This window comes from Electrophorus electricus, chromosome 14 (genome assembly GCF_041902795.1).
Source record: "Electrophorus electricus isolate QZ-2024a chromosome 14, ASM4190279v1, whole genome shotgun sequence".
In the NCBI taxonomy this organism is placed as follows: domain Eukaryota; kingdom Metazoa; phylum Chordata; class Actinopteri; order Gymnotiformes; family Gymnotidae; genus Electrophorus; species Electrophorus electricus.
Window position 1 is genome coordinate 21580001 of NC_137510.1, and position 18665 is coordinate 21598665.

Consider the following 18665-nt stretch of genomic DNA (forward strand, 5'->3'; position numbering starts at 1 on the left):
ATGACATTTGGCCCTTTGTTGCCTTAAATTACCTTTGGCCCTTTGTTACATTAAAAAGGTACATCAATTTCTACATCCAAGAACAAATTTTCCATTGGCCAGTTTAGACGGTAAAAACTGGCAGCAACACTGCCCCTCTGATGTCTGTGCTAAGGGTGAGAGCCGCAGCTGTCAGACGCCACGGCCCTGAACTCCAGCCTCTCACAGCCTGGTGGACCAGGACGGACCCGCCGGGTCTCCGAGCCCTGTCAGGACTTGACGGGTCAGCTGGAAGTGTGGGGGTGGGGGAAGCAGCCATTAATCACTGGCAGGATGGGGTTCATGTCTCTCCGAGTCTCTCTCTCAGACCCCCCCCCCCCCCCCCCCGAGGGCCAAATCTGTTTTAGTGAGGTCAGAGAGTAGTTCAATTTCAATGCACGTTCGGAATATTCCAGCAAAATGTTGGTGAAAACAGCAAAATGCAAACACACACACATGCATACATTTGTTTTACTGCACGATGGCTGTCGGAAAGGCAGGAGTGTTTTTACACAGTGCACCGAGAGAAAGAAAGAGAGGAGAAGAGAGAGGGAGTGAGAGAGGGAGTGAGGGGGTGAGAGAGGGGGTGAGAGAGGGAGTGAGGGAGTGAGAGGGTGAGAGAGGGAGTGAGGGAGTGAGAGAGGGGGTGAGAGAGGGAGTGAGGGAGTGAGAGAGTGAGAGAGGGTGAGAAAGGGAGTGAGGGAGTGAGGGGGTGAGAGAGGGAGTGAGAGAGGGAGTGAGGGGTGAGAGAAGGAGTGAGGGAGTGAGAGAGTGAGAGAGGGGGTGAGGGGGTGAGAGAGGCAGTGAGGGGGTGAGAGAGGGAGGATGAAAGAAGGAGAGAGAGGGTGAGATGTGCCGTTTTTCCGTTTCTCCTCCCAAAGCTTATTGTGTATGTGAATAGGGACCCACTCAACTAGCTGTACATGCACTAACCTCGGTTGAAGTGCAAAGAATACACTGAGTCCAGTGTGTGTATGTGTGTTCAGAGCTCATTTTAATGGCAGCATGGAGTGTGTGTGTGTGGCGGTGGTGGGGTATTCTTGTAATAAATCCATCCTATCAATCTTGCCCAGTGGCCCAAAGAGCTCTTCACACTAGTATTTAAGAAAGAGCATTAACTCTGAAGAGCTGAGTGCTTGGCAAACAGACGCACTGGATGGTGTGTGAGCCTCGTTACTGTGCTGCACAGACACCCCTTTCGGCCCGTCTGCTTTTGTGGACGAAGCTTGAATGGGAGATTTGTTGAAGGGCAGCGCAGCGCAGGCAAAGCGGAGCGAGTTGGACAGAGAGCCACCGTGCAAACCCGGCGGACCCGCTCGGCTGGCTCGCCCGTCTAAACCGTCCATGTGCGTGTCTCTGTGCTGCTGGTGGCCTGCCTGCTGCCTGCACATCCCCGAAGACCAGGAGCACCAGCCGTCCCCGCGGGACACCCCCCCACCCCACCCCACCTCGCCAGCACCTCCGGCCCGGAGCCCCACACGACCCAGCTGAGCGTCACTGCCTCTTGCACCAGAGCACCAGCCCCCATCACACCCACCCACACACACTCCCACCCCCATCCTTAACATGCACCATTTCTTAGGGGCCTGCTGGGATAGGGTCAGGGGTCAGAGGTGAGAGGTGATTCTTCACTGAGACACATTTATTCGGCCCCGCCCCGCCCCGCCCTCCCCTCTGCTATTCTTCGGTGCTCTCATTGTCTGGTTCCAGCAGTGCTCCACCTTTTCGCTTGGACCCTGGCTCGGCACTTATGCCTTATTCTTTCCCTCTCACCCAAAAAACCCCGAAAATCCGACATAATCCTACATCCTAGATCTTTACCTAAGTTTCTGTTTATGGATACCTATCCTACATATAGTGGTATAGTATTAGAAATCACTTTGCACTGAGAAATCACAGAGAAATTGTTCACTTATTTAATTAGCTTTTGTTATATGCCAAAATGATTCATAGAAAACATTCAGGTGGACCAATTGAAATGTTTTATCATCTTTATTATAAATGTCATTCTAACAGTTTTCAAACCATTGTATTTGTGTCTCTATCTGTGAAATGAATGAAAAATCATTTTTAAATGTATGAGACAAATCTGATCTGTTGCATTATCTAACTTTTATTTTCTTTGCAGTCTTAACCAGGCTGACAGATTACCACATTTCTCTGTCTCGTTCTTTCTTTCTCCACAGACGGTCACCTATTGTCTCAGGCAGCACGAGCCACATACGCCCAGCTCTGTCGCAGACAACGTCAGACGGGCCCAGCCCAGGGGAGAGGGCAGACGAGGTCGACGCGGGCCGACGCGGGCCAGCGCAGGCCAGCGTGTGACTAACTCTCATTTCCATACTCCCATCATATGCGAACCCCACCTACATGAGCCTGGAGGAAGCAGGACGCGCAGGAGCTGCTCAAGCTCAAGTACAGGGGTCAGGAGAAGAGCAGCAGCCTGGGAACCGCAAGCAGATGGCATGATGGGATGGACGAGAGGACCGGACAACCAGTTTAAACTGCGCTTACATGCAGCACCTGCATCAGTACCTCTGCATCCATCTATGCAGCACCAACACTGCGTTTTATACTACACATGAAACATGGCTACGCGTTCACACAAATGCCTGAAATGGACACAGATGACTGGGATGCAACTGTAAACTATGAACTTTTAAAAAGGAAATGGAAATAAGAATCTTCAAATCAGTTTAGTTTAATGTGAACAGGGAACAGAGATTACGCTGTGTGTGCGCCATACTGTTGCAGGTCAAAATGTCATTATGTCGGTTTCTGTGACGTTAAAACAAGATGCTCTTAATGTGGGGTAAAAAGTTTAGGATATTAAAGCTTTTTGAGACAACCTTACAAAACTTACAAAACCCATGGAGTTTAGACACAGCTTTAGGCACAACCTTCAATAATACACTTTTAAAGTGCTTTAAATGTCGTTATCTACCAAACTGTTCTAGTTTGCCTGGCTGCATATGGCATGTGTCTGACTGGGAACACAAATAGCATAATAGGAAAAAATACAAGTAGAAGCCAGAGACAGCACAGCCAGGAGGAAGAGGTGTGCGCATAGAGCCCTCCGCTTAAATCTAGGTGTCAGGTTTCTTTGTCCCTATACCGGATCAATGGATGAATGGATTAAGCAGCTTCACCAAGCACCTCTGATGGAAAGACAGTGATAGAGGGAGGAACTGATTGAGTGAGCTCAGCGTATAAAGGTGGGTGGCCTCTATCACAAAGGATGCGCTGTCTCCCCTTTACTGTATGTTTAGCCTTGGAAGATATCATGGAATTGACCAAAGTGTACTTTCATTATAAACATCATCAGTAGGTTCACTGAATCATGACCCTGTGAGTATAGTAGCCGGTTCAGTCCAGCAGTTCTATACAGTCACAGCCATTCAGATGCGGTGGTGTTGTATGAGCATTACGATCATTCTAATGCTGTCTGACTGCAGTGTTTAAGGGACCCCAGTGTTGGAGGCAGGGAGGGTAATACACAGTGGAGTGGCATATAGCCCATTATCAGAATCCAGCTGGAGCCCTACTCTTTCATTATGAGTTGAGCGCGTGTCTGTTTGTGTGTGTGTGTGTGTGTGTGTGTGTGTGTGTGCGTGTGTGTGTGTGTGCGTCTGTGCATCTGTGCAGGGGGTCAGAGTTAGTAGGGGGAAGGGTGTGAGCCCGGAGGTCATGGCCAGGCCCGGGCCCGGTTAATCTAGTCTGCCCAAAAGCATCAACCTTCTTTCATTTATCCTCACACACACACACATCATTGCGTGTGTGTGTGTGTGTGTGTTGGGTAGGTGGGCATATGTATGTGTATATATTCACAAGTGCAAAGAATTAACAGATTGCTGAATGTTTTGGTTGTAGGGACGGACACGCAGAACCAATCAGGTTTGCCAAGAGCCAATTTTGTTTCATGGCCAGGCTCCATGGGGCAAGTGTCTAGAGCTCACAAGTGCCTCCGGTAATGGGAGATTAGCAAACACCTAGCTAACAGTAGTTCACTGACCCATTTCTAAAAAGGGAATGAAATCCATGCTGTCTCATAAAGGCTCTCCAGAGATGCATCAAATCAGACGGGAGGATCTACAGCACACAGCTGCCTGTGCTGTAGGATATCTACAGCACACAATGTCTGAGCCAGACCACAAACACTCTCAGAGACCACAACCTCCTCACCATACTACCCTCTGGAAAGCGCTATGGGTCCATCAGGACATGTACATAAAGGCTAACAAACAGCTTCTATCCCCAGTGCCATCAGAGAAGTGAGCTCCATAACAAGCTTTTCTATCCAACCAACACCATCCACATCCTTCAGGCACTGTTACTCTGTTACACTGCTGGGCACTGCACTCTAATTTCAGTGCACTAATTTAATTGTCATTGCATTGACAAAACATTCGAACTCTAAACGTAACTAACTACATGTAGAACCGCATACGAAAGGGTTTATTCACTTGTGGTGAATGTGGGTGATTCAAACCTCAGAAGTGCTACCGTTCATCTCAGTGGTTGTGTTCTCCTACATAAAAGAAGTAATGGGAAGCCATTGTGTTGGAAAGCCTATCCACATCTGAGGAAAACGGTACACTGGAATGGCCAAGGTTACCGCTGTACTGTAGACTTAGTTGTTCCGTGCAACACGGCTAAAAGGCACAGAGACACTTCGTTCACTGGCTTAGGCTGCAAATGATTTGAGACGATTTAACATCCATGTTATGCTCAGTGCTTTTAGTGGAGATAGGAGAATCCAACTGATAAGGTTCGGTTTTATGAACACGAAAGATAGTTTCTTAACCGATACCAAAAACACGTAAGATTTTATGTTTCGTTGGCTAATTGTGGATAACGCGGGCATTAATAAAACTTAGCGGATGCTGGCTGTGTGAGGAATAGGTGTATTCATCTACATTCCTGACGTTATATTTTAAATCATTTTGATTGGTATGTATCAATATTAAATGCTGTAATTTGACAACATGACACATTACAGAAAAACAGTGGCTAGCTAACGCTACCAAATTACAAAACAGAAAAGCCTTCGACAAAACCCCATAGTGTTTCCACAAATTGTGCTAATCACAAATGAATCACCAAATCCACTGTGATGCTTGTTACGCTCATGTAAACATCTAAGCGATATTAAAAAAGCTCATGTAACTAGTTAACTATAACACATGGTATAGGTTATTAAGTTAACTGACTAACTAGCTAACAAATCAAAACTTTTTGCTATTGGCACAAAACTGACCGCACCCTTCTTTTGTGTTAGGTCCAATTCAGGCTGTCTTTTTAGTTTTGATTATTAAATGACCGATGATAATAACAATAACTCACTACTTGAGTAGTCTTTGTACTATATACTTTCTTACTTAAGTAATAATCAGAATGCTTGTACTTCTACTTGAGTAATTATTAATTTTAAATAACGATACTTCAACTAGAGTACAATTTTTGGTTACTCTCCTCCACTGACCCTGAGCCTTGAGATACTGGGCAAAAGGTGGAGATACAAGGCTGGCATGCTATCCTTACCTTGCACCACCAGGCGACCCAGGGCTGTACGTCTCATCCTGGTACCTGGTCTGTTGGCTGAGCACACATACACCCCAGAGTGCTGCAGGGAGACGTCTGAGATGATCAGATTACCCGTGCCCAATACTTGGATGCCCTCTACGCCAATAGAGCGTCCATCTGGGAGACACACACATACACAGGAAGTGAAAGAGAGGAGACTTGAATGAATTATAAAAAGCCAACACGATCACAGATTCTTGCATACTGTGACAGATATGTCCCCACATACGGTCCACCATGCTGTCCACTCTACAGCATATCACCACAGGTCCACCCCACAATAAAACACTGCAGATCAAGTCGTTATGGAGGACAGATACTCCATAACTCAACCATCATACTATGCAACAGGTTTGCAATACCTCTCTAGCAGATAAAGACGTTCCCTCCGGCTTTGGAGTCTTCCCGGTAGCCTAAGTATTTGTGCGGCAGGAAGAGTGAAGACAAAAATGTTACCCTTACCCAGCCGACTCCAGGATACAATGGGCCGTGGGTTGCCCGTAGCGATACACTCCAAGATGGCCGTTTGATGGATGTTGATAGTGAGATTCTGAGGACCAGAGAGAATCACAGGCTCCTTATAGGCACGAGGAGTCGCCACTGTGAAAAGAGAGCGAGGGTAAGGGAAGGCATGAGGGAGGAGAGGGGAACAGAATGGCTGAAAGAGGACTGCAATGTCACCAATGGCTAAGACGTGTTCTGATGTGTAGGTGTCAGATATACAAGTTAGTATTGTTGCTGGTCTCACCAGTGACAGTGAGTTGGGCCTCGTTACTGTAACGTGTGTTCGCAATGTTTCTGGCCACGCAGCGATACAGTCCGCTGTCTGCATGACAAACACCAGTGATCTGCAGAATACCATTAGGCAGCAGAGTGTACCTAAAGAGAAAGAGACATCATCACCATAAAACAGTTATCTTATACTTGAGCAGCATATTAATTGGTATTTTAGTGTGTCTGGTTATAATTGGTGGTCTATATTCAGGAGACAGAAGATGTGTAATGCAGTTTGTGTGTGTTGTTGGTGTGTGGGATGAGTGTATTCATAATTGTCTGCATCCAGGAGGACCGATATAGGAGGTATAAGGGCAGTGTGCATAAGTGTGTTTAACCTGTCCTCATCTGTGCTGAGTGTGGTCCTGTTCCTCTCCCAGGTGATGGTCGCCTCAGGAATTCCATTAACAGCACAGTGCAGACGTGCCACCCCACCCTCGTCCACGGCCATGGACTCGGGGTGAGTGTGAAACTTGGCAAGCGCTGAGAGAAGCAATAAAAACAGAAAACAAAAACAAACATGACATATCTTCAAGGATCCACCTTCTCCGTATCCTCCCTTGAAACATGCAGTAAAAGCTGCTTTGAGTGGTTTTCCACTGGCAAACTAACACCAGGAGACCTGAGGATCAATAATGGAGGCAGAGCTTTCAGAGGGAGAGTGGTACCCATGGTAACCTCTGGCCTAATGGGGGACCCAACAGAGCCAGAGAGGTCAGTCCGAGCGAAAGGAAACGAGAGAGGGAGCGAGGTAGCAGAAAGAGGGGTTATCAGGTATTAAAGGGTCTCTAGGTGAAATCTATTGCATTACAGTGCTGTAAAGCATTAACCACAATAAGGCCAGGAGAACAAAGCACAGCTTAGCTTCCCATACATTCCAGTACCGAAAGTGTAAAGCTATCTTTCGCATTCCATTTGGCAAGCACAAATGTACAAGACCGATTCAGCCAAGTGGTCAGACCCCAGGAAACCCCATAAAAAGTGACGCCCTTTGTAACAGAAATGAAGAGGTACTGAATCCTTGGCTGAAGCATTTCCACAGAGGGCCACTCACATGCCAGCTGCACCCGCGCCTTGCGGCTGACCAGCATGCCATAGCGGTTGCGCACCGCACACTCGTACTCTCCCGCGTCCGTCTCGTTGCTCTCGCGCCGCTTCTGGAAATTCCGGATCAGGAGCATGCCGCTGTCCAGCACGGCCATCCTGGTGCCCGTAGTGATGGGCATGCCATTCCGCCTCCACGTAATAGTGATAGGCCCCTCCCCCTCCACCTCACAGTCCAACATCAAGGGGCGATCCCGCACAGCAATGACATCGCTGGGCTCCTTGATGAAGGCCAGCTCGGAAGCTCCGCCCAAACCTGAGGCGGAAAGTAGAGCTGAATGATCATATGGCGTAAAGCTCACCTTACCTATCGATCTGAAACGGCCGACAGATGCTTACAAATATCACGATGAAGACAAAGAGGAAGATGTCCTGCAAATGTTGAGATGAAGAGGGTGGAGAACGATAAGACTCCTTCACGGTGAAGATGATGATGGAGGTAATGATGAAGATGAGGATGATAATTACAAATATGGCACATCATGGAGCATGGCGGTGAGCTGATGGAGAAAAGATGACATCATTAAACAGGTGACATCGGACATTTCACTGTGTGAGGGTCGCTCATTTTTCCAGTTTTTACGGAAGTCAGCCACACTACGGTGGGAGTTAGGTAGTCAGTGTGGAGGTTAGAGGCTTCGTCTCTGGGTGGGCCTGTTCGCGCAGACCCAACTTTATGGAGCTGTAAATCCCGGAAAGGGCACGCTGAAAACGAGGGCCAGGGAGAGAGCGACACCTCCTACTCCTGTAATGGCTCAGAGAGCGTGCTTTAACATCAACGCTGACATCACTGCTCGTTTATCTGCCGCGAGGTAACGAGCGAACTATGACACGTACTGTATTAAAGACATTCAGTAAATTGTTGAGGTAGCAGACTGAAAGAATTCCTTACAAACACCATTTGGGTAGGAGTGTGATGCTGGGATTTGTCAGATTCTGTAAGTAGTGTCAATACAATGAATAATTATTTAGCCCATGTAAAGTCATCCCATATCCCTCATTGCAGGGGGAGTGGAATGCTTCTTTTTTAGCACCAGTTAAACAGAAGTAAATTTGCATCAGTATTTAATCCATCTCACATACAGGATATGGACATGTTTTCTAGTACACTTTGTCCAGAATTTTCAGATCAGTGCATACATATCGATTAAAATTTGTGCGGTGGCACATTAAGAGGCTTTGCTTGCAATGAATATCATTGAACAGGTTGCCAAGTTACAGTCAAGGTATATAAACCAGTAAAAGAAGCGGAAAGAGGGGAAATCAAGCGGTTGTAGCTCGCACTATATTATCGTATGAGCTAGATGGCATCAGTGATGCAGGGTGAGTTCCCATATCTTATAGCCCTGTAATTCCAAAACCATTACTGTCCAATACGCAGGGGACGCTGCTGTCCCTATCTGGCAACCTCAGAGTGCCCCGATGACAGCTTCATTCCCTCTGGCGTCTGTGGGGTGTTCGCATGAGAAAGTTGGGAACAACAGCGCAGGAGGGGCCAAAGACTGGCTGAAGAGGGACTGCTCCAGGCTATTCATCTCATCTGAACTTGCACTTGACTTTCCCCAGTCTGATTGATGGCTCTGTTAGTGTCCCCCACCCCCTCCCGCCACAATCCCTCTCCATCACCCCAAAAACAGGCGCACAATGCTGTCCAATAGCGCGGAGCCATTCATGCAGCGAGAGCTGCAGCGATGGCAGAAGTGGTGGGGAGAGGGATGGAGGAAGAAGGGGATGGGGTCGCATGGTTTGGGGGTTCGGGGGTAGACCAGTGATAGCACTCCGTCTTCGCTCCCACCACATTATAACTGCCCCTCCACCCTCATCCCCCTAGTTCCGCCGCCCCGCCACACCCCCCCACCCACCCACCCCCACCCTTCACTGTGGAACCATCTGCCTTCTCTCCCTGCCCCCACCGCGTTTTCCCCTTTTCACTTGAACTTGGGGGTGACTTTCCCATGCCACCCGATCACTCAAACCTCGCCCCGTCCCTGCGCCGCCACAGACACGCTCACCCCCCCCCCACCCCCCCAATTCTCCCCTATCTTATTTGGGGTGCCACCACTGGGTGTTTCTCTAAGGCACACCCCGAAATCTCCCTCTCTCAGCTGTCCCCTAAAAACACAACAAAACACTCCAGATGTACTTGAACTTGAACAGGCCGAGTTGTAAAATTGAGAGCCTGTCCCCTCTCGTCTCCTCTGACGGCTGACCCCTTTTAACGATGCAGTCGTCCAGATTGAACCTCTGCCTGACCCTCTTCATCTTCCTCATCATCTTTATCATCATCATCATCATCAACATCAACATCAACATCACCGTCTCACCCCTACTTCTGCAGTACCAGCCCAGCTTCTGGTTTCATTTGTCCATATCTCAGTAATCTCCCCTCATCTCCATTCATCTCCATTCATATGCGTAAAGCCGGCCTGCAACCACCCCTGAGCCGCCGCACGCTATAACCAGCACACTTGTGCGGCAGCGCCAGGTAAATCGCTATCATCATCAAAGTCTTCGTCGCACTGTCACCGCAGAGCTGTGGCCATGGCTTCGGGGCTCCGCGTGCCTCTCAGGCGCTTGGCTCTCCTCCAGCACCTGCTGTGTGCATGACACAAAGAGCTTGGGGAGTGAATCGGCTGCACTTCGTGGCGTGCCTCTGGCCTCGGTGGTGCTGCAAATTAAGGCCTCCTTAACAAACGCAGCCAGCTCGTCTGCTTCCACCTAGAGTGTGGTGCACATCCGCCAAGGCCGCGTGCTGGGTTTTAGCTGGAGAGGATCGCAACGGACTACGAAAACAGAATAAGCATTTTATTTCTGTCACAGCTTCTGAGGTTAGGCAGAGCTCTCATGCATGCTGCCTGCTAGAGTTTCTCTAGCACCTGGACATGAGAGTCTCTATAGGCAGTGAACGTAAGCTGCTTGCATCTAAAGAGCTTTACCTCTACCAAGGCTTTAGAAGCTGCGCGACCATGATACAGCCAGGGCAGCAGTAAGATTCTGAGTCAAATTAGTACCATTTTAACACAACGGCTCTGACTAATTTACCATCTCTCTACTCATTTTGGTATCGACTAAAATATAAGGTTTTTGTTAGAACATGTAAAGAGAGATTTTTTGGACGCATTTTATAAGTTGTACTATTTATTTGAATTGTATTGCTGGTATAACTTTTCCCGAATGCAGTGATCGTGTCGGCAACAATGGCGCCTTTGTTAAATTAGAGCCACTTAGTTATGCTTACGGCCCCATCTGTATTTGTCGCGCCCACAATAGAGAGCCCATCTCCACTCGTAAAGTGCTATTGGACCTCCTGGCCCCGCGTGTGACTGGGAGAGCGAGTTTGGGGATAAATTCACCTCCCATCTGGGTGTCATTAACGAGCAGGGGACTTTGGAGTTTCACCCTGAACAGAGGGATCCCCGCCATCCCCCACCCCCATGGGCAGACGGTGACCCTAGCTCCTAAAGGTCATGAGAGAGTGGGTGCGGGGCAACGAAGAGGGAGCAGCTTGTGTTCGATAACCAAACCAAAGTATAGACCCCTTTCTTTAGTTTATTGTCCTAAAGGCTGGCCATGAACTTCACACTTTGTGACTGTGGTTGTTTTTCGTTCTGATCCCCCCACCACCACCAACAAACACACTTGCGTGCACGCGCACACACACACACACACACACACACACACACACACACACACACACACACACACACACACACACACACACACACATAGGTCCAGGGTAACACGGATAGGGCAAACATGGCTAAATCCCCTTATTGGTAGCCTTTTTAATGTCTGCAGCGGCTCGGACAGACAAATGAAATTGTGCTGAAAAAAATCTAAATTGAAATGTTTCTCTACATCTCTCTGAAGCTCTGTGAGCCACTGCCTATGTGTAAAGGAAGACATAAGCAAAGTTTTGGGCCCCCAGGCTACTAGAAGAAAGATTCAAAGATTGATTCACAAAGCTGTGTTTGTTTGTTTTTCAATGTCATGCTTTAGGTCAACTGCTTTAAAAGGCTAAACAGTTACTGTTTAAATAGATCTAGACATTAGATGCACAACAGTACCCAGAATGCCCCAGGTGTTATGACAGCAGGATTATACCAAAAGTCAAGTTAAAGTACCTTATCCTTGAAAAACTGGGAATATACCTCAAAAAGAAAAACATTTATGTGTATTGTGTAGGCCTACTGAAGTGATGTGAGGCAAGCCTGAAGACAAAGGGTGGGCCAGAACCAAACCCAGGGGAGTTAAAACAGTGTGAAATACAGTATATTGTGCTGGGTCATTAAATCTTCCTTTATGGCCCCTGCTGTAAATGTTTTATAGTCTGATGCATAGAATGAGCCACTACAGCCTGCTGCCGCATTCACCCGCGGTGGTGCCTCCCGAGCCTACGTCGGTCTCGGGGCAGACAGACACAGCGCCGCGGCCTCTATGGCTCGGTACAGAGAGACTCCGTCTGAGGAGTTCAGTGTCTCCACCCAGCAGGAGCCGGGGAGCCCACGGCAGGCCTATTGTCTCCTTAATGGGAGTTAACTCCTCTCTCTGGCGAGCAGACTCATGCTCCTTTTCTGCCAGTGCAGGCACCCAAATTCACAGTTCATACGCATTGTTTAGCGAGGGATGCTCATTAATGGGTGCAAGCCAAATGGGGGAATGTGTGTGCATAAGACACACGTGCAATTCCGTTTGAGGTGTTGGCCAAATTACCTCCGGCACATGCACTTACATCCTCCTTACTACCCCCTGGGACTTGTTGGAGGGTAATTAAATTAACACACAATTAGAGGGAGTGGGTACAGTTGGAGTAATTGAAATGGTATTAGCTTATTATAGAGTTGACCCAATCTGTAGATATGGACTCTACAGATCTTCCATTAAGACTTTGATGACTGTCATGCTTTTTCAAGTGCAATAGCATTTCACTTACTAGATATGAACCACACAAAAAGCAATGGACAGCGAAAATCATCATATTAGGATCACTGGTCTCCACCCAACTGTTCCAGAAATTTCATCCATCGCACTTAGTCACACTAACCCCAGTCAAAAATATCACTGTGCTGGGGGAGTGAATCCGGCTCTACATGGACCGTGGACATAAAGTTTTAAGGGCCGATGTGAGCAGTAAAATGTACCGTACATACTCTTTATTCTTGGACACCTGTGTGGACATGGACGGCGTGGTTCCATTACAATGACAATGGGTTAAAATATGTACTCTGCACTGATCTCTTGATACTGCTTAAGGCTGCCACTCTCAGAACACACAAGACACTTGTCTTACAAATGGGATGTGTGCATTAAAAACCACTATACCATACTCACTATCACCAAGAAGCACTTATATAAATCTCTCTAGTACAGTGAAGCGGTTAAGCAGTATTCATCACAACGTAGAGAACAGTGCATGCATTATGGAGTGCAATAGCAGCAATTCTGAGGTATATTGGAACTTCTGCCTAACTGAAATGACTCCATCTTCAGGCAAAAATGTGCTGCACGACCTGCTAAATGATGAAGCAACTCCTTTCCCTCCAGTTCTTCTCTGTGATAAAGGACTCAGCGTTTGCCCCTAATGCATATTCCCAGCAGCAAATCAGTTCCCACAGCACTGAATTAAGTTTGGCCCTAATTGGTAAACATGGAGCGGCTCCATCTCATGAGTGTGTTGCAGCAGGGTGGGTGATCTGCAGGGCAGAGAGAATGGAAGCAATGTCCCCCCTCCCCACTCAAATGCACACACACACAAACACACACACACACACACACACACACACACACAGGCTGCTGGACTGGCCCGGAGACGCATGCTGTGTGGATCTTTTGGATTAACCCCCTGAACCAGGGGGGAGTCTTGTTGGATTAAGAGTAGCCTCATCGGGCCTGTGAGATGTGTGCGCATGTGCGCACGTGTGTGTGTGTGTGTGTGTGTGTGTCTGTGTGTGTGTGTGTGTCTGTGTGTGTGTGTGTGTGTATGTGTGTGTATGTGTGTGAGTGTGTGTGTGTGTGTGTGTGTCTGTGTGTGTGTGTGTGTGTGTGAGTGTGTGTGTGTGTGTGAGTGTGTGTGTGTGTGTGTGTGTGTGTGTGTGTGTGTGTGTGTGTGTCTGTGTGTTGGTCTAGGGCAGCTGTGTAGATTACAGCCCCCTTTAATAAGATCTCAATCAGATCCGCTGCTCTACCTGTCCCTCTGCCTCCTACCTCCCTAACCCTTTCCAAGTCTTATGGAGATGAGGGTGCTGTGGTGTGATAGGGCTGGAACAGGGGTCAGGGTTAAGGGTCAGAGGGACTGTCTGACCCAGGTCTGTCTGTCTGCTTGTCACTCATGACCATGAACTTGCTCTTTTAAATCCAAATCCTGGATGCCATGCATAAATTCAGCCTGAACTCTAAAACACAAATACGCATCTATAAGAGAAAGGCTTTTGCTGTTTCCCCACTTAAACCTACCTTCAAAAAAAGATGTATATTAAATGAATTTCTGTGACCAAGCTAAAAATACTGGTCCTCTTCAATTTAAATTATTATTGAAGGTTTTATAACTTAAATGATGAAACATCCCTGAAACAATGGAGTTTTCTGGAAGAAAAAATCAATACTTTTAGAGTCTTTAAAAGCAACAGTCTATCAGGAATTATGGAATAACTTTAAGACTTTGAATCAAGCTAAACATCAATAGTTGTCATGAAAATTAGCTTGATTTTTAAGATTCATTTAAGAAGCCATGGCCAATTAAATTACTCTTAAGATTCCAGCACAAAGAAATACACATTAATATTCAATCATAATATTTAATGGAACCTCCCTTAATTATCTCATATTGATGAACATTTGGCATTAATTAGCAAGAATCCAACAATTCAGACTGCAAGAAAAAAGTTATAGAGTAATGACCCACTGCTGTAAAAAGGTGCGCAATTACGCACGGCCTACTGGGCACACAGATTATCTCTAATTACAGCTCTGTCTCCGAGAAGGTTAATTTACATATACTCTATAATGAGCTTGGTTTTTAGATCCTTAGAAAGAAAAAAATTATCCCCGCTTTTATTTGTATTATAATTTCACACTTGAATCGCGTGTCGCGCAACTAAGGCGACGCGCGGACAAGTTCTTGGCAAGAATCTATAACATACATATAAATTAAATCAAGGAAGCATAAAGAAACCTTTCGTTCTCAAACGCTCATCAGCTGCAGCAAAACTTAACAGGATTAACGAGAAGCACACTGGAGAACGTGAAATGCAGCATACTCTTGCAAATAACCTCGCTAGCATCAACTGGGATGTAAACCTCTAAGACACAAATAAACGCCCCTAACAAAAGGACCCATAAACTATTAGATTAATTAATAATATTACCCTTATGCTTAAGCTGTGACGTTAAGATGTTGTTGAATTTTAAATATAGCAGAAGAATGTTGCCTGAAGGTTATATACACATATATAATAGGAACGCTACTTTATGAGTGAATGAAAGGCTACATGAGACTTGAACTTGACGTCAACAATAACACATGATAAATAGCTAGATAGATAGATAGATAGATAGATAGATAGAGAGAGAGAGAGAGAGAGAGAGAGAGAGAGAGAGAGAGAGAGAAAGAGAGAGAGCAGGTGTCACTCAAAAACAGAGACCAAATAATAATTAATGAAAACATTCAAATTAATGAACATTTGGACTGGTTTATGTATATCCACTGAGAATCATATGACAAAGCTTTTTCGATCAGTCTCATAATGTATTAATATTTTTACTATTCTAATGAAAATCAAAGAAATATAACAATATGAATAAATATGACAATATACCTGACAGTGTGGTCAAAGCAAGCAGCAGGTAAACAATGGTCATTTTCATGGTTTGGAAGTATTCCGTAACGAGCGTCAGTTCAGACTGCCGAAGTCCTGAATTTCATTTGTTTAAATTTAGAAGAAGAAAAAAAGAACCAAAGCACATATATTCCAGCACGTGTATCCCTCTTCAGTGGGTAAGGGAACCTGCAAAGTTAGAAAAACATTTCTCCAGTTTAATGTTCTGCGCCCGCTGAGAGTGTACGGCCCGTTCTCGTTCGCTTTCAGAATGAGCGCCGCGCTTCGACCATTGCGTGCAGCTCCGCCGTCAGCTTCATTAACGCGGCGTTGCCGTGGGCTCCGCTGACACCGAGCCAAACGAAGGCACGCCGACACAGCGGAGCCCTCCGGTAGAGGACGTTCCGTGTAAACGAGCCAATGGAAGTACAGGGAGCGACAAAGGGGCGGTGCACGCCGAATGCTCCCCGACAGCGCGCGTATTAACGGGCCTCACTGCAGAGTTGTAGTCAAGCCACAAAACAATGTTGGCTTTTGATCGTTGTGTTGGATTTGATAGACTGACTCGAATAAAACTATTATCATGCATGTGGTCATGTGGAATGGCCGCATTCTAGTGTCCTAGCTGAGCACAGAGAAAATGTTAATTTCTTATAACTGCAATCATATTGTAGAAAATGTTTTTAGCATTTCTTTAATGCATGTAAGTTATTCAAATCTAAAGTTTACCTTATCAGATAAACGCTATATTGATAACTGCACCATCTTCCTGCAGTACTGGTTCTTTAATGAAATGTCATAATTTGACCGAATTAATTAAAAGATCTTCAAAAACATTTTCTACTCATATTTAAGAAGTGCACGATGCACCCAGTCATACAAGCCACGTGTATTTCTCAAGCTTCAGTCAGAATGCTGGATATGTAGAGGCGACCTGATGTAGCCCAGGCTGCTTGTCTGAGGCGGAGGCTCAATGGCTGTTGTTGGAGCGCTGTGTGCTGCACAGCATGACAGAGCAGCCAATTAACAGGCATTAACATACGCAGCGGGGCGCCCACTACACACACAATGCGAGGGCCCTTAAAGCACAACAACAGGCCGGCAGTGTGTTTTTCATTAGGTGGTCTTCTGTTCCGCCTAAAAGACGCGCAAAAGGGGATCTAATTAGGATGAGGTCGGAGGCACACAGTCCCATACGTTACACTACAGCACGAAGAAGCAGTCAGAGACCCCCCTTCCATTCTGTCTCTCTGTAATAACCCACGGCCTTTATTTAATGTAGCAACACTCATTCAGAGGTCTGTGAAATATTTTCAATCATTCCTCTCAACAAACACCCTGAATGTAGGGCAGTAAAATTCTAATCCAAACTCCAAATGTCTAATTGTTATAAAAAAAATTAAGTGTCACACAACTTTATTTTTATGACATATACAATACCGCAAGCAATTTGAATGCAGTCTTTTCCTGTTCTCCAAAAAGTTGAGTGGCTTTCTTTATCTTTAAGATGTATCAATCATGAGCTGTCCCCAGCACACACACACACACATATATATATATATATATATATATATATATATATATATATATATATATATATATATATATATATATATATATATGACAAAGGATCTTCATATTCTGTTTTAACAAAGAGCTTCTGAATTTCTAGGAGGAACCAGTTTATATTAGAAAATATAGATTGTTAAATAATAACATTCATTCCATGGGGTTCTAAACAACTTTTCACATTGCAAGGAATGCAGAAACTCAATCCCTTACTCACTGCTGTTAAGACTATTACACTATTAAGCCCATTTGCAGAAAAGTATGGAAATACTTTGTAAATATGAATATTTTCATAATTGTAGATTTCCAAAGGAAGTCATAGATGATGCCTTTGCTTGTGTGTTGCCTGTTCAGACAGAGGATGCACTGACCTGTAAACAACCTATGATTAAATCTGTAGAATTCTAGTGCTGACGTATCATCCTACAAACAACACATTACACTTAGACACTTCAGAATCTTTCAGGGCAATGCAGAGACCATGTCATTTTTAAGGATATTTCACTAATCCCTAACAGACAACACAAAAGCATGAAATAACTGTGTGGACAAGAACTGTGGGACTGAAGCCTCTAGATATGCCATATGTAAATGTACTAATACAGCCAACAAAATAACCAGCATGAAAGGATCATTCATTATAAACCATTTCTCCACATGCATTACTGCAGGAGTTGTCTATTTTATTACTTGCCGGAGATGTAATCAGGTTTACAGTGGAGACACCAAGAGAAGGCTTGCTGATCGTTTTGTTGAGCACCTTCACACAATTAAAATTAAGGATTTGTCATTTCCACTGGCAAGGCATTTTAATGCGAATGGTCATTGCATTAGACACACTTATGAGCATTGTCGGTTGTTGCTATCGGCAGCAATGAATTTAGGAAAGTCAAAGAATAAGAACTGAACTGAACTGTCTTAACTGAACAGTTAAGAACTTTCCTGGGTTGACAGATCTCAGGATACAATAAACCTATTTAATTCTTTTATGTGAAGCACTTTGAATTGCCTCTGCATGTGAAAACTACTGCATAAATAAACTTGTCTTGCTTTCAACTGAAACACAATCAAAATGAACATAAATCCACAAATAGTTCATGAATAAATGAATCCAAGTTTAAAAGCATGTGTAGAGCATTATCTTTATAGTGGATCCATCAAGCAACACTAGAAAAACATCAACCATTCTCTTACAGTTGTTTTTTAGTTGTCGCGTTTGGCACTAAGCATTCTCAGTGCATAATGAGACCTTTTACTGGTTATATGGTTGAACTGTTGATGGAAGTTGTACTGCACTAGCTGCTGTGAGTTACCCACGGTCAGACACACAGCCTGACTTTATCCTATTAGTCACAAAAAGCGCTGTTGGTTTCACATGGTGATCACAGGGACTTAATCTGGTACTGATGGAGGTTTACTTCCACCTTACATGCTTCTTACATCTTACTCACACACACACACACACACACACACCCATCTGACAGGCAGTCCTCACACACCTACTTACACAAACTGTTGACTCTATTGTGCCCCTCTGAATGGCCCAGGCAGGGAGGGGCTGTGTGTACCAGAGAACCTGGAGTCAGGGGCTGCAGTGGAGCACCACAGAATTAAACTCTTTCCTGGTCACCAGAATTTTTTAAATATAAGTTTTTATGTTGCAGCCAATTGTTGAGAAATAGTTTTTAAAAAAAGAAACTTGCATTGACTTTTTCCACTGTGAGAACAGATCAAACAGATGGTACCATTTTATTCCACGGAACATTTTATTCCATCATTGTTACGCACGGATACTCCCCAAAT

General features: G+C 45.4%; 1 protein-coding gene across 1 annotated transcript in view; it reads right to left on the minus strand.

The window, feature by feature from the left end:
- Positions 1 to 15573, minus strand: part of LOC113571162 (immunoglobulin superfamily DCC subclass member 3) — a 19388-nt gene extending 3815 nt beyond the window's left edge. Inside the window, exons 1-6 of the mRNA XM_026999964.3 lie at positions 15294 to 15573; positions 7430 to 7735; positions 6714 to 6858; positions 6350 to 6480; positions 6064 to 6201; positions 5560 to 5718 (exon numbers count right to left, since the gene is read on the minus strand). Of these exons, the coding sequence (XP_026855765.2) occupies positions 5560 to 5718; positions 6064 to 6201; positions 6350 to 6480; positions 6714 to 6858; positions 7430 to 7735; positions 15294 to 15342 (928 nt within the window). The 5' untranslated portion in view covers positions 15343 to 15573. The remainder of the gene's footprint in view (positions 1 to 5559; positions 5719 to 6063; positions 6202 to 6349; positions 6481 to 6713; positions 6859 to 7429; positions 7736 to 15293) is intronic.
- Between the last annotated feature and the right edge of the window lie 3092 nt (positions 15574 to 18665).